The sequence below is a fragment of the Glandiceps talaboti genome, chromosome 15 (genome assembly GCF_964340395.1).
Source record: "Glandiceps talaboti chromosome 15, keGlaTala1.1, whole genome shotgun sequence".
In the NCBI taxonomy this organism is placed as follows: Eukaryota; Metazoa; Hemichordata; class Enteropneusta; family Spengelidae; genus Glandiceps; species Glandiceps talaboti.
In genome coordinates, this window is record NC_135563.1 from 9,943,738 (window position 1) to 9,958,724 (window position 14,987).

Here is a 14,987-nt window from a genome sequence, read left to right on the forward strand (position 1 = left end):
TCAAAATGATCGGCGTACAGGTTTCAAGTCTTCAGACATTATTTCCAGAGTCTCTGTCGTCAAATTGAGGGGATGCCCAAGTACAACTCGTCTTCTCATTCCGGCGCTGTAATCCCCATGAGGAAGTATGAACACAACGGATGTTTCCTTAGGAGCTGTCACTCTGATGTTCTCATACTGGGAAAAATTGTGCAACCGGAAAATGAACCCGATGGCAAAATAGACGGCCAGTTCCGGGATTTCAAATGTCAAGGCTTTAATCCATGTATATTCACTAAGGAAAGTAGCTAATGTCACAATGACAGCATACAGCATTGCGTATGTGGTACACACAAGTCTCAGTTTAATATACATGCCAAGTTTTTCTTTTAACTGGTCTTGCACTGTTATCTGTCCAAGATACTTTAATTCCATTCGACTGACAAAACTTTGGGCCTCAGCCAGCTGTCTTCGGAGATGTTCTATGTTGTAGGAGCACCACTTGAGACTGCGATACATGATAAACACCACACTACAGACAGCAAATGCCTACAAGTCAAACAAAACAAACAAAGTTTACATAAATACTACTGCAGGTAATATCTGCTGTTGCAAAAAGGTCATATTAATCCAAAAAGATTGACTGCGATTATAACGTCCCTTCTCATTTCATATGTACGTACATCAATTCTTATTTTTCAAGCCTTGTGATGTGTGTAATTTTGTTCTCTCAGCAATGTATTATGGTGGTGACCATGAGAAATAAACATATTCAGTTCAAAATATAACTTTATTACACTCATTGGAAGTTGCTCTTTGGCTTAACCCCAAAGAAACAAACATTCAATTTACATGCAAAAAATGCACACAAATGTACTTATTAATTAAATTACTGTAACGATACTCAATACAACTATTGTGTTTTCGATTTGGGATTTATTTTAATTTATCTTATTTTTTTTATATTTTTGAAAGATATTGCTTCGACCCAAAACCAAACCAAATGTCAGTCAGAATACCCCTTCCGTGATAGTTTGATGAAATGTGTACAGACATCAATGGGGAAAGAAAACAGACGTGCATTAAGGTTGAAGTAGATGAAGAATTTCTCATATTTTTGTTTCTAATGTTTGGCAGCTTAAAGTAGGGTTGATGGGGTTATTAGAAACACAATTTTTTATTTTATTTTACTTAATGGTTAAAGAGATGTTGACATACTGCAGTCTAGAAAGATTGAGTTTGTTTCTTCTGACTGATAATAATTTAGAAATAATTTTCTATGTACTTATACATTATTTGTACATAGTTTTGTCAAGCAAATTATCATGAAAAGGTACATTGTCTGCCACTTTGTTTTGATCACCTCACGGTGAAGACTAACATTCCTCAATGTCATATATCAAATTGATGAAAATAAACAATTTAGATGTTGTTGAAGGTGCAGAGATAAATCATGGTATGTATGGTCTATCTATAATAGAAATTAGGCAAACAAAATTGTAATATATTATATTATATTATATTATATTATATTATATTATATTATATTATATTAAATAATACTATATAATACTACATAATTATACCATATCCTATCCTATCACATTAGATGTAATTCGATTATATTGTATTGTATTGTATTGTATTGTATTGTATTGTATTGTATTATTTATATTATATTATACTATATTATGGTACACTATATAATATTGTATAATTACACCATATACTATCCTATCATATTAGATATATAATTCAATGAGCAGATTTGGCAATATACTTGTGTGACAGGAAATGTGGAAATATAGTCAGAAAAAATAACACAATCATTCAGCTTTATGGTAAAGCTGATAATTTACTTTCTGACCTGGCTAGCATTGGGCTAACTGAGTGCTAACATGGGGTCAGCAGCATGGTATTAGCTCCAGGCTGGTACTTATAATTCTCACCAGAAGTGAATGTGTTAGCAGAACTGAGATGGTAAGTAATGCCTGCACCAGCACATCATTCAAATTAGTTTGGCTACCAGACTACCAGAGGTAGTATATCGGAAAGGGAGTCTTCAGCTGTTAACAGTATTGTATCACACTTTAGCAATTGTAGTAAGGAGGTCAAATTGTGATGGGGTCATGTCTGATTTGCTAGGTTATATTTGTTTTATAAAGTGTAATACATTATACATCAAGTGTCTGTTGTTTTACACACACTACGATGTCATTTCCACTTTTGTAAAGGAGCAATCGAAACGTTAGTGATTTTAACAAATTTTGGTAACTTAGTATTGTCAATAACTTAGTATGTGACCTTATACACCAAATTGTGTCACACTAATGCTTAAAATGTGTCAATTTGTTTCAATACAGGAATTCTTTCTACTACCTACCCTGTACCATGAGATTAGGATATAAAAATGTAAGAAGAATATTAAAGGCACAAAACAGAATACTTACCAGAAAGTAGCTATGAACCCATGTCACACAGAGAACAGAGCCGGTAAAAATGAGAAACACAACTGCAATAAAACAAAGCAATAAATTGTTTCATTGTTTTGGAACTTTTTCACTTCAACCTTTTAAACAGGATTACATAATCTTGAATTGCCTTCTTTCTGTCTTTGCTATTTGAAAGTGATATTGCCAGATCAGTAATACGAGGTCATTACCCGATATCACCTCTTCACTGTTGTATCGCCATGAGAACAGTTTCCGTATTATGACTTGAGTTGCTATATCAGTATGCTTAACTAACAGACAACCTGTGAAAAAACACCGGTGTGTTTGCTTGCTTGTGATATTAAGTAGAAATGAGACAAGTTTCATGCAAAGACATACAATGTAATTAGTGGCAATAACTTATCAAAGCATAAACACTGCAGGAGCCCAGATCCCATGACTCTGTTTATGATAAAAAGCTACACATCAAAACGATCAAGTTACTGAATATACATTATAACTTTCACAGACATAACAAACTGATAAAAGCGTTGCCTGAACCTATATCATTGGCACCCACTGTTATTTTTGTATCAGTTGTATTTATTGTTTTTCTCTAATTTTGTCTTTTCTCTAATTTTGTCTTTTCTCTAATTTTGTCTTTGTGTGAAGCCTTTCCTTGGCTTCCTTCATTCATTCAAGCAAACACACTGGTGTTTTATCGTGGGTTGTAGCTCATTGACTTGTATCTAGGCTAGAAACAAACTGACAACAGTGTAAATCACATGGTATGATACACACGTAACGTGATTTCAACAGTACAGGTGTTCTTTATAATGATGTTAAACTGTTTCTGCTACTTGTCACATGTAATATTCACTGAAGTGAATAGATTCAGACAAATTGTGGGCTTTAACTTTCATTTACTGACCTAATACCTTTTTAGGTAATATTTACTGTCGGCAAAAATTATCAGATACTGTATCAAGAATACCTATTAAAAAAAGCCTTCTAAGATGGGTTCTCAATCATCTGTTTGGGTCAAATTCTACAGTCCTACTTTCTTTGTGAACCTTAGAGCATCTCTTGTATCCTACAGATCTTCCTAGCAGTGTCCAGTGAAGCTAACTACTTTGCACCTAAAATCAATGGCAATCAAGGTTTAATACTATGGATAGACACAGACTAAAACTTTTGTTCTTGATGTAGTAGATTACACATTGGTGGGTGACAGCGGTGCAACACGTGGATATAATCACCTGGTAATAAAGATAGTGAATAGCCACTTGAGAAAGACTACCTCTCTCAGAACTACCACCGTACTGAGAGTATAATTACACCAACGCCCATTCAATAGCTTATATCATATCACCATGATGCACCAATAGTTTTAGTTTGTGTCTATCTTGGTAAACCTCAAGTGCCGCTGTTGTATTTTTGCCGACACAAAACTTTATGATCATGTGCATTCTTTAACTAGTCCCCAAAGACAATTTGTTTTGTCAATTACTGGCCGGGAATATTTTAGAGTCCCTATATTTATTTGTGTGTGAGTGTGTGTGTGTGTGTGTGTGTGTGTGTGTGTTTGTTTTCGAGCAAAGTAAGCGAAATATGTCTTCAGTGAACAGTTTGAGGATTATAGTACATGAGTATCATATTCTGACTAATGCTAACATATTGAATTTAAAGGTATTACAACAACTTCTTTTTTGTAAAATAAAAGTGTTTTAATTTCTAAGAAATGAAAATGGAAAATTCAATAATTCCCTTGAAAGTAGATAGTGAAATAATTTTCCACTATTATATTTTAAACAATTTAGTGTCTTGACAAACAGATTTTCGGAATCGGTTATAATGCATATGGTGCAGCCTTTGTATTACTGCGCAATATTATGTATAATAATGGCAAGACTACAGTGTAAAGCTGCAATAAGAATAAATTAAAGTATTTAAACTTGTAAAATTGAAGACATATTGCATGAAAAAAACCTACAAAATAAGATACTCACCAAATACAAAAATCCATCGAAATCTCCTAATATCGGGTCTTAGGACACACCACCCTTCTGACGCTATCATCATGGTTAGGAACAACATTGCATCTTCAACGCTCTGACAGATTTCACGTAGTATCATAATAGCCTGCGATTCTTTACCTACAGCAATATACAACATTTTAAAATTGTATAGAAACTCAAAACGTTTATAGATGTTCTACGTAGATAAAAGAAAATTGCTTTTCCTACACACCCACCAAAAGCTACACTGCACAGCACATACAAATGTAGTTAGTTGAGTGATATTTACACATGATATATTTTGACCCCGTTAACAATTTATGTCTGGAATAATGTTAGTTGAATCCAATATTTTCAACGACGGTCACTCTGACATTGTTATTGAGTGAATTCAGTGAATGACAGCAAATGATTGACTGATCACAATACAATTACAGTTGTCAAATCTGGACATTTTTTATATATAAATGCTTCTGTTATTGACAGTTGGATTTCAATAACAGGTAAAGAGCTGCAGGAAAGTGTTTTATTGGATCCCTATACATATAAATTCAATGATGTAAATTCTGCAAATGGGTATTTTGAAACAAGAAAAAAACAATACATGATGAAGGAAAGACAAAAGATGTATAATACAAACAAAAAATAAGGACCTCCCTTTTTGTAATTTATATTAATTATAAACATTAGCTGTAAGCAATCTGAGCACTTAATTTTTATGAGGAACAATGCATTACAAATATTTGATAAGTAATTTTGATCTATAGCTTTCAGTTTAATTGGTTTTTTTCCTCTCTTTGTAAACTGGGAACTCTTTCTTATTATATGTAATTTGCTTTGAACTTGCAATAAAAACAATTTGAAAACAAAAAACAAATGCACGAACTTGCAAATTGTAAATAAGGTTATATGAAATATCTCAAATGATGTGTGGAAAAAGAGATAAATTAATCACTTGATTGGTTATTAATAGGTATTTTGGGTTCATTTATTTAGGACGAATATTAATTACAAAGGCTACAGGCAAAAAGCAGTTCAACATTTTGACATACGGATCTTGTGATCTGTCTTGTATTAGTTAATGCTCCACATATATAAATGTATGTTTGCACCTTGGGCAAAATATTTGAAATTGCATATAATATAACCATTTAATATTCACAACTGACATATTCATTCACCTAATACCTAATTAACCGTAACTTTGAAAATGTAAAAGAATTATTCACTATAGGTTAGGTGCAATCATGTATTATTTAATCGAGAGAAATGTCAAGTGTTACATGTGAATATGTTATATCTGTACAAGTCATGCACACTAATTTATCAAGAAAAATCATATATTTAACAAAGCATATGATGTTTGCATGATATCCTTCAAATAAGCTGGGAATAAACTGCTTAAAGGAAAATTGAATCTTGAGCTTCAAGAAGCATCAAAAAGTATTATGAAGTTGATAACAATTTTAAGCAAATTGTGATGCTTTGCTGATAATGTTTTGTGAAATGGATCATGCAACATATTTGGTGGTACTGAAAAAAGGAAAAAAGGCCTTAGTACATATAACATGGTATTTGCAGCTGTTCTGACTATTCAAAACTATTATCTCAGCGTTGATGTAGATGCACATATCAACCACCACACTCGTTTACTTGTTTCTTCCTGTCTTTTCATAATTAGAAATAAAATTAACTTCTTCTATTTAATTAAAGCTACATGTAGATAATAAAAAAAGTATGAAGACCTACCTCGGGTTTCAATTCCATGCCACCATAGAAAAGCAAGAACAACTAGTAGAATTTTGAAGGACGGTGCTATGAACAAGGTCCTATGCAAGGCATTGGAATACTAATCAAGAAAACAAAACAAATAGAGAAAATTAGATTCAAGTTTACACATTGACTCCATGGATGAGATGAGATGACATGCAAGGCAATGGGTCGAATACTAATGCGGAAACGCATAATTAACACTGTATTTTTCCCATTGGCAGATTCTTTTTTTTCAGTCAGATTGCATCAAAAGTCTATCATTTTGTAAGCATAACAATTTTCATAATATTAAAAAATAGAAATTTACACTGTTTAGAAATTGATTCCATAGATTGTAATAAAACAAAAAAAAATAATATTAACAACACATAATAGCAGCTATAACACAACAACAATTGCAACAAAAGCAGTGATGGATAATATATTCATGATCGAAAATATTGGGCAGGTCACATGCTATGTACTGATTTTGAGATTCAATTGCAGTGCAGTCTTCTACTAGTGTATTGCAATATAAAGGATAATTGGAGCATTTTGTATTATATTGAAAGATATAGGTCAGACAAGCTGAGATTTAAGCATGACAAGTCTATGTGTGATGAGCCTTTCCCTTGGGTAATTACTTTACTCATGGCATACCAAACATAATATCATACACTCTCACAAATCAAGCATCCCTCTACGTGGAATAGATATGGCTTGAACCATAGACGTTGGCGAGACAGAGAGAGAGAGATAGACAATGTCTTGAAATTCTAAGTCATCTGCCACAAAACATACTAATATAGGACTATGTACATGTATACATGTGACCCCATAAGGTTGGAGATATAAGGTTTTTTCTAATAGAAAAATCAATTTTCTGGACTGCAACTTTTCTCATTTTTTTTATGCAATGATTAATATGCTATCATACAGTTTCATGAGCAAAACCTAGAGAGTTTAATCACTTTTATGTCTTCAAGCTCTGTCTGCATGACATCCTGGGATACTGAAAGTTCAGCAATTAAATCATGTGACCATGAAACTAATTTTTCAATGAAAATGTTTGACAATACATTGTGTAATTTAACAAATCTCTATAAGGTCAGCGACTATGGTTGATGGTCAGGAATCAAACTAATATAATACCGCATCATCATTAATTGTAATACCATCTGTAGCAACGTTTACTAACTATGGATTTTTATGAGCCGACAAAATATTTAGCTCATGTAACAACATTGAGCAACATGTCGACTGTATAATAACAGCTAGTCAACAAGTAACCATGCCATTCTAAAAATATTGACACACACACACACACACACACACACACACACACACATATATATATATATAACATAACTCTATTGCACATTGTAACAGTCTTTCAAATATAGACGGTGTAAGAACTGCCCGCAAGTAATTACCTTTCAACATAATTATCAGCTCACAGCTCACTTGTAACTGTACCCTTTCCAATATTGATGTCATTTTTATATAGTGTGATAACAGTCCACAAGTAACCATGTTTTTTTGAATATTGATAGGTGTATTAATAACAGCCCACAATTACAAAATTTAACTGTCTTCCATATATTGATGGGTATAACAATCCTCACGTACTTGCCCTTTAATTTAATTCTCAGTCCACACACACATATATGTAACTGTACCCTTTGTAATGTTGATACTGTCAAAGTGTAATAGTAACCCACAGGACAATGTGTCTTTTCTAATATTGACAGTGTAATAACACCCTAAATATAACAGTGCCCTTTCTAATATTGATACTATTAGACAGTTTTATAACAACCCAAAAATACTGTGCCCTACACAATACAGTGCAACAACAGCCCACAAGTAACTGTGTCCTTCATAATACTGACAGACAGACAGTGTAACAACAGCCCACAAGTAACTGTCCTTTGATAGTGTAACAACAGCCCACAAGTAACTGTGTCCTTCATAATATTGATAGACAGTGTAAAAACAGCCCACAAGTAACTGTCCTTTGATAGTGTAACAACAGCCCACAAGTAACTGTGTCCTTTCCACACATATAAAGAGAACCTATTACCAGAAGAAACAATTAAGTCTTAGACTAATATATAGCGCATTACCTATTTATAGCTAAATGCAATTAAATTGTTCAGACTTAATTTGTCCCTGAGGAAACATTAAAAGGTATATATACTTTTTTCCAATGAAATAGCATGTACAACTGTACTTTCCATTGCTTTTAATTGTTTATGTTACAGCATTCCTGTGGTGCTCCCTAAATACATAGAAGTTATTTTTTTGTAGGGGTAACACAAACTCTTTTTTTTTTGTCACAGCAACATTTTGTACACACATAAAAAGTAGTTACATACATAGTTACACTGAAATGGTGTCTGTATATGAAAGATTAATAAATAAATAAATAAATAAAAAATAGTGTTTTTAAAGGAAAAGTCCGGTCAGACTTATTTTTGCATTTAGTACACCTGTATTGATTTACTTGTTTTAAAAATGATCTTGGGTGATATTAAAGTGGATATATAGATGAGAATTGCATACTTATTTTAGAATTTTAATTTTTTTACTTTAAAAAACAATGTGAAATAATATATATCAAGTCATTGTTTGCGGTAAGTCAATAAATTACAAAAAAGATGTAAAAAGTGTAAAAACCTTGTTATTGTACATGTAGTACACTAACAAACATTTTTACACATTTTTTTTTTAATGTTTTGCAATTTATAAGTTATAAACAAGGACTTCATATATGTTATTTCACATTGTTTTTTCAAGTAGAAAAACATAGTAAGGTTATTTTATAAATTAAAAATCCACAATAAATACCCCAAATCTCATCCATATGGCCACTTTAAAAAATAGTACCGGGTTGACTTGTTTAACTATGGAATCTTGATTTCACGCTGTCATGATGACATTACGAATCACCTATTACTGGTTATCTCTGTGGCTTGACAAACACTGACAGTGTCACGACAGAGATTTGAAATGCCTATGAAATGTTTCCTACTACATGTACACACTTCTGAAATCTGGCATATGTTGATTCAGAATCAACTGCTATGAATTGAAATTTGCAGAAAAGTTGTCGGAAAAGTAATCTCCACTTTAGCTTCTACATCCTGTTTTTAATATGTCAGAAATCAAAATAACATGTCACTGAAATATCCGTCACAATGCAAATTGTTATAGTTGATTGATGCTTCCTTTTAAAAAGCATTTAAAAACTGAATCTGATTTTGAATCAATAGCTGTAGATTTAATTTCAAAGAAAAGTTATCATAACCCACGTATATTTTAACTAAATCACTTATCCTAGCTTCTTCAGCTGTTATTGTACATGATTCAAAGACATACGCATGTCATATGGCTGCAAAATATACTAGGTAATTATATGTTCCTCGTTTGTAACTACTACACAATGTGATTCCATGGCAAGGACACAATGTTTTTGGTTGTTATCACAACACTTGTTGTTAGTTTTGGTTTCTACATGCACATCCTGTCTTTCATTGTTCTGGAGAATTAAAACAATTTTGAAGCTGCATTTCCGCGAGTATAGACTAATGGTGTTACTGGCAATTCAGCTCCTGGGTATGTCATTGGCTATTTTGGTAGTATCGCCGTATTCCATTTGGGGCATTTCGTAAGGTTTCTAATGATAGATTATGCCATTATCACTACAGTACAGTAACCTCATTTTGTGTGACACTGTAAACCTAACTCTACACTTTTCACTAATTTTGTCTGTTTATCTAACTGATCCATACATACTATTGATATTAATGGACAACAGAGGTGAATGATAATAATAGGCATTTTGATGACAAACCAATCTGAAATAATCACTAATAACTGTCCTAATCGCTAATGTTTGATCCTATTGCTATCTAGAGATATAGGGTCTGTCAGGAAAGGATGGAGAACAAGACAGTCCGAGACACGTACTGGCCATATACATGTATATATACAAGTGTATCGCTGACATGAAGTACATTAATTTATGTGTGTTTCGGTAACTATACACATGTGTAGGTTCACGCCTACCTCTGAATAAAAACTATACACGCATACAGAAAGCTATCATTATCAGATGTGTGTACAATGAACTGGTCATACATATACATTAATTTTGTATTTTGTATATGTGATGGAAAATTACTGTTTACACAAACTGGCACAAGCTGAATTTATAAGCTTTTTACTCAAGTGAAAATACTTAGTACACAAAAACCTTGATTAACCTATTCGACTAGCATAATGGCAATTAGTGCATGCATTCTATGACAATAAAACTGTTTTCCGGCATCATAAGAGTAGTTGATTGCAAAGTACGGATTTCCTCAAAATTTTGCGTATGTACAATAAATTATGTCACTGGATCATTTACAAGTTCAGGTTAGAGTCTAGTTATAATTGCAAGTGATCATTAAGTTATGCTTCAGTAAGTAGAATACTGCAGGGACCTTAAAAACATAAAGCAAAAATTTAGCCCCTGAAATGCATTACACAGCTTGTGCCCCTTTAAAATCATATGCCTCAACTACCGTTGATTTTAATGATTCGATTTGCCCTTTGATCTTGCCTTACACAATATATTCATCTTATATCCCTTAACCTTTCACCAAATCAATCTGCCAAGCAGTTTCTGAATTATGAGTTTTGACCCAATTTGTAAGTGGAGAGACAGATCATTTTTCCGTGAACAGCGTTTTTGTGTGTATACACACTGAGGAACACAGAGTCTCAACTGTCTGATCGATTTGCTGATTGGTTTTGGAATTAAATCATTTATTGATAACATTACTAGATAACATTTTTCAATCTATCATAAAGGTTACAACTGTATAACATGATCATATTTTGATGATTTTCACATGTATCGGTAACATCCTAATGAGATAGGTGTTTTTTGTGCACAGACACACATGCACGCATGCATGCACACATGCACGCATATGCACTGACAATGACAGGCACTTAAAATACCTTATATATACCGGTATATCAACTAAATCAACATAATCAACATGCTATTGAGCTAAAAGTAATGATTTGTAGTGGAAAATGGAATTGGATCAAGTTGAAGAGACTACACGTATACAATATTAAAACAGTAAAACATGCATGCAGAATGACAACCAGTAAATTGATTTACCCCACAGTACAGGAACCAATTTCCAATCCACAGTAAAACCATAACAGCCCATATCGCTAAGATGGCTGTGTATATATCCGGCATAGCAGATTCATCGCTGCTGAGGTGACTCCGGTCAGGGTTAAGAAGTGACAGCCGCCACTGCAATGCAATCAAATAACTGCATTTAACCTATCATGCAAAATGACATAATGGCTGAAAGAAAAAAGATACATGCAACAGACTTAACTCGATCTGTATAACTGCAAATGTGCACCTGGGCCTTATACACACGTAAGCTAATATAAAACACACCGAAAGTCCCCAATGTTCCCTATAGGTTGCCATATCAACTAGCTATTAATCTCAACTCCATGTTAACTACATGTGCAGTGATTGAATAGGGCTGTGACAGCAATATTGGCACAGATAACCCGAGTCTTTCAAACACATTGATGGAAATAGATTATCAATGAATGACTGTACATCTTTCATGATAACACAGGAAATTTACATTCCATATCTTGAATACTGACAATAAACCTGCGTTTCCAATTGTTTTCTTCAAAAAGCACCTATCTAAGTATCTTTCACTGATTTTGATTTTAAGGAAATTAATAATGACATTATAAGATATGCATGAAGCTTTGCAGTCATGGATAATATTAAACAGAATCAGAAATGTGTTAATATAATATTACTAGGTAATAACTGGAGTATACCTGAGGTATCGATTTAAATCTAGGTTAATTGCCATATACGATTTTGTTCTCTCAAATTTCTGCATAGTCACTGCTTTATAATCATGTCTGTTTACTCCAGTTTCACTTCACTGACAAATGGATCCATGTTAACACTGATTATACAATGTTACTGCTGAAGTACTCAAGTCAATACCTCAGGATATAAAGTACAGCGAACTGGGAGCAGTGAAATAATTGATTGGGGGCAGCATACATTTGTAACTTTAACTGTCTCTGTTGTCATCATGAAATACCAACGAAGGAATAATTATGTAAAGCATTTGACAACTGTGTCGTGTTATAAAACTCGACTACATGTTTGTATGTTTGTGTACATGTACAGTTAATTTTGTGACAAGAATAATTCTATATTCATTTTCATCAATTCATAATGTAGCAAGTGTTCACAACATACACAATCCCAACTATTTTAGTGTCAGACTGCATTCATATGATATCTTTTATCAATGTTAACTTTCATCAATGTTAACTTTCAAGATTAGTAATATCAGTGGAAATATCACATCTGATAATACAGGGGTTGATCCATTATCGTAAACCACAACCTCTTTTATGGCACCATCTTAGATGCACTACGCAGTGTCATGGAAGAAATAACAGCTCTGGTTTGTGAGAATGGGGTTTATTTATTTATTATTGATTTATCGGATGACAAACGGGGAATAGTCCCATTTATAGGCTCCTTTGATTCAATTTTTGTGCAGGAGGAAACTGGAGTACCAGGGGAAAACCTGCATTGTACGGTAGAGTGAAACTGAACAACACTCTTCTTACTTACAGCATGGTAAATTCAATCAAACCCAGCAGACACCTGGCAGGTTCGAACGCAGGCTGCAGAGGTAAGAGGCATATGAGCTAACCGCTTGGCCACCGCTAACCCACCATTATTATACCACATAATTATACCATATTCAAGCCAAGTTATAGTCTTTGAACAGAAAATATGGATTATATACCCTGGTTGTTCTACATCACGACAACCTGTATGTGTCTACATCTCTGGTTTTGCTGTGTACAAAACATGAATCGAGAAGTTCGAAATCGCCATTATTTTGCCTGATTTTTAATAAATTATGCCTGAGCAGGTCATACAAAATGTAGACCCTCCACCAACTGGAGGGTCTATGAGCAGGTATAATTATATTATTCCCCAATATTTTACTTCATTCAGCTGGAAAATAATCATGACCTAAGGGTTTGTCTAGCAACTTGCAGTGACAAGGCCCCCTTAGGACACTCATATTTTCCTTAGCTGAATGAAGAAAAATATCCCAATCTTCATCTTCACATGTGTGGGTATGTCTATAAAGAACAGCTCAAAATCTAGTTTCATATACTTGTTCAAAATTACTTCTTCCTGACATGCATGCTATGACCACTGTTTCCATATAGTGCTCTTTCACTTGCTAATTCGACACACTACGTTGCACATCCGTGGGGGGGCCATGAGTTCCTTCCTTTAACTATAGTGCTTTAATTTGCATTTCATTTATTATTATCTTGTTGATGATTGATAAGGTATCAACTTGTGTGCACTCAATATGTTTTTGAACTACATGTGATTGCTGAACAATCCCATTGCAACTTAGCTTGCCAACATCATCACAATCAATTGCTTCACTTCTCGTAAACCACTTGTAACGTGATCAATGTCAACCTATTAATTTTAATAACCATGGCTCAAATGGCCATTATCAGCATGTCTGTTCATTGACATAATTACATATTAAATAGCCTATATGTAAATTATGCTGCTGTTCACCCCAGTGTTCTGAGTTCTGAGTGTTCATTTACATAATGACATCATTTGAATACAGTCAAATAGGCTGATGTGGCATTATCAGGCTCTCCATTGCAACCAATCAGTTTGAGCACGTACTTTAAAACTTATCAGTTTGAATGTGTAATTTTCAAACCATAATAATGGTTTCACATTTGATAGTATATCATAAGTGCACGTGGTTAGTGAGAAGTAAAACAAAATCATAGATCATGATAAAGACAGGCTACATTGAGACATGCAAACTCTCAGAATGTGGTGACAGTAAATGACAAGCGAATGATAGTTTTGATATTCAGACAACTTTTACTAACATTTCCAGGTCAATGTCTTGAAAGAAAGCCTGTACCTGATAATAGGGGGTAGACACTTGAATGGAATCTCTCTGTCTTTAATACAGTGTTTGGGTTATGCTATAAATATACATTTTTAACTTTGTATATGGTTGCCATTTGGTCAAATTTGAATATGTTGCAAAACTAAGAGTCACAAGACTTTGAAATATGGTATCCAAAGGCTTATATCATAACAAAATACTTAGTATAATTAAATACCTTGTCTTTGACCTTTAGGGTCAATTACTAAAATCCAGCCATTTCTTGCATATTACAGACACTTGTCATATTTATTTGTTGCCAATTTCGTTTAAATCATGTTCACATATGTCACCTTTGTGCTAGGTTTGAAAGACATCGGATTTTGCATATCTTAGAAATGACATATTACAGACGGATGGACCAGATGGACGGACGGTACACATTGTAATAGTCCATCATTTGGGACTATAAAAAAATCGTGACAACCTGATTTGTTATAAGCCTTTGGATACCATATTTCATAAGCAGATGGCAGATGGAAAATGTAGTGCAGTGAATGGAAAGCTTTAAAAAGCAATATCTATCTGATCATCCATCCATCAATCATAAAATGTATTATGCATGATGTAATGTACTATCACATTGATTTTGAGGAATTATATACATGTATCAATAAACTAGATTTGAGTCTCTGGGAATACATGTATATAAGGGCCTTGTACTATTGTAACTTTGCACAGGGAGGGACTAATTAGGATTTTGAAGACTTGTAGTTTTTTTTGCT

At 33.4% G+C, this 14,987-nt stretch overlaps 1 protein-coding gene across 1 annotated transcript in view; it reads right to left on the bottom strand.

Moving 5' to 3' along the window:
- Positions 1-14,987, bottom strand: part of LOC144446197 (uncharacterized) — a 26,997-nt gene continuing 12,010 nt past the window's right edge. Inside the window, exons 4-8 of the mRNA XM_078135951.1 lie at positions 11,364-11,504; positions 6,179-6,278; positions 4,421-4,567; positions 2,430-2,491; positions 1-528 (exon numbers count right to left, since the gene is read on the bottom strand). Of these exons, the coding sequence (XP_077992077.1) occupies positions 1-528; positions 2,430-2,491; positions 4,421-4,567; positions 6,179-6,278; positions 11,364-11,504 (978 nt within the window). The remainder of the gene's footprint in view (positions 529-2,429; positions 2,492-4,420; positions 4,568-6,178; positions 6,279-11,363; positions 11,505-14,987) is intronic.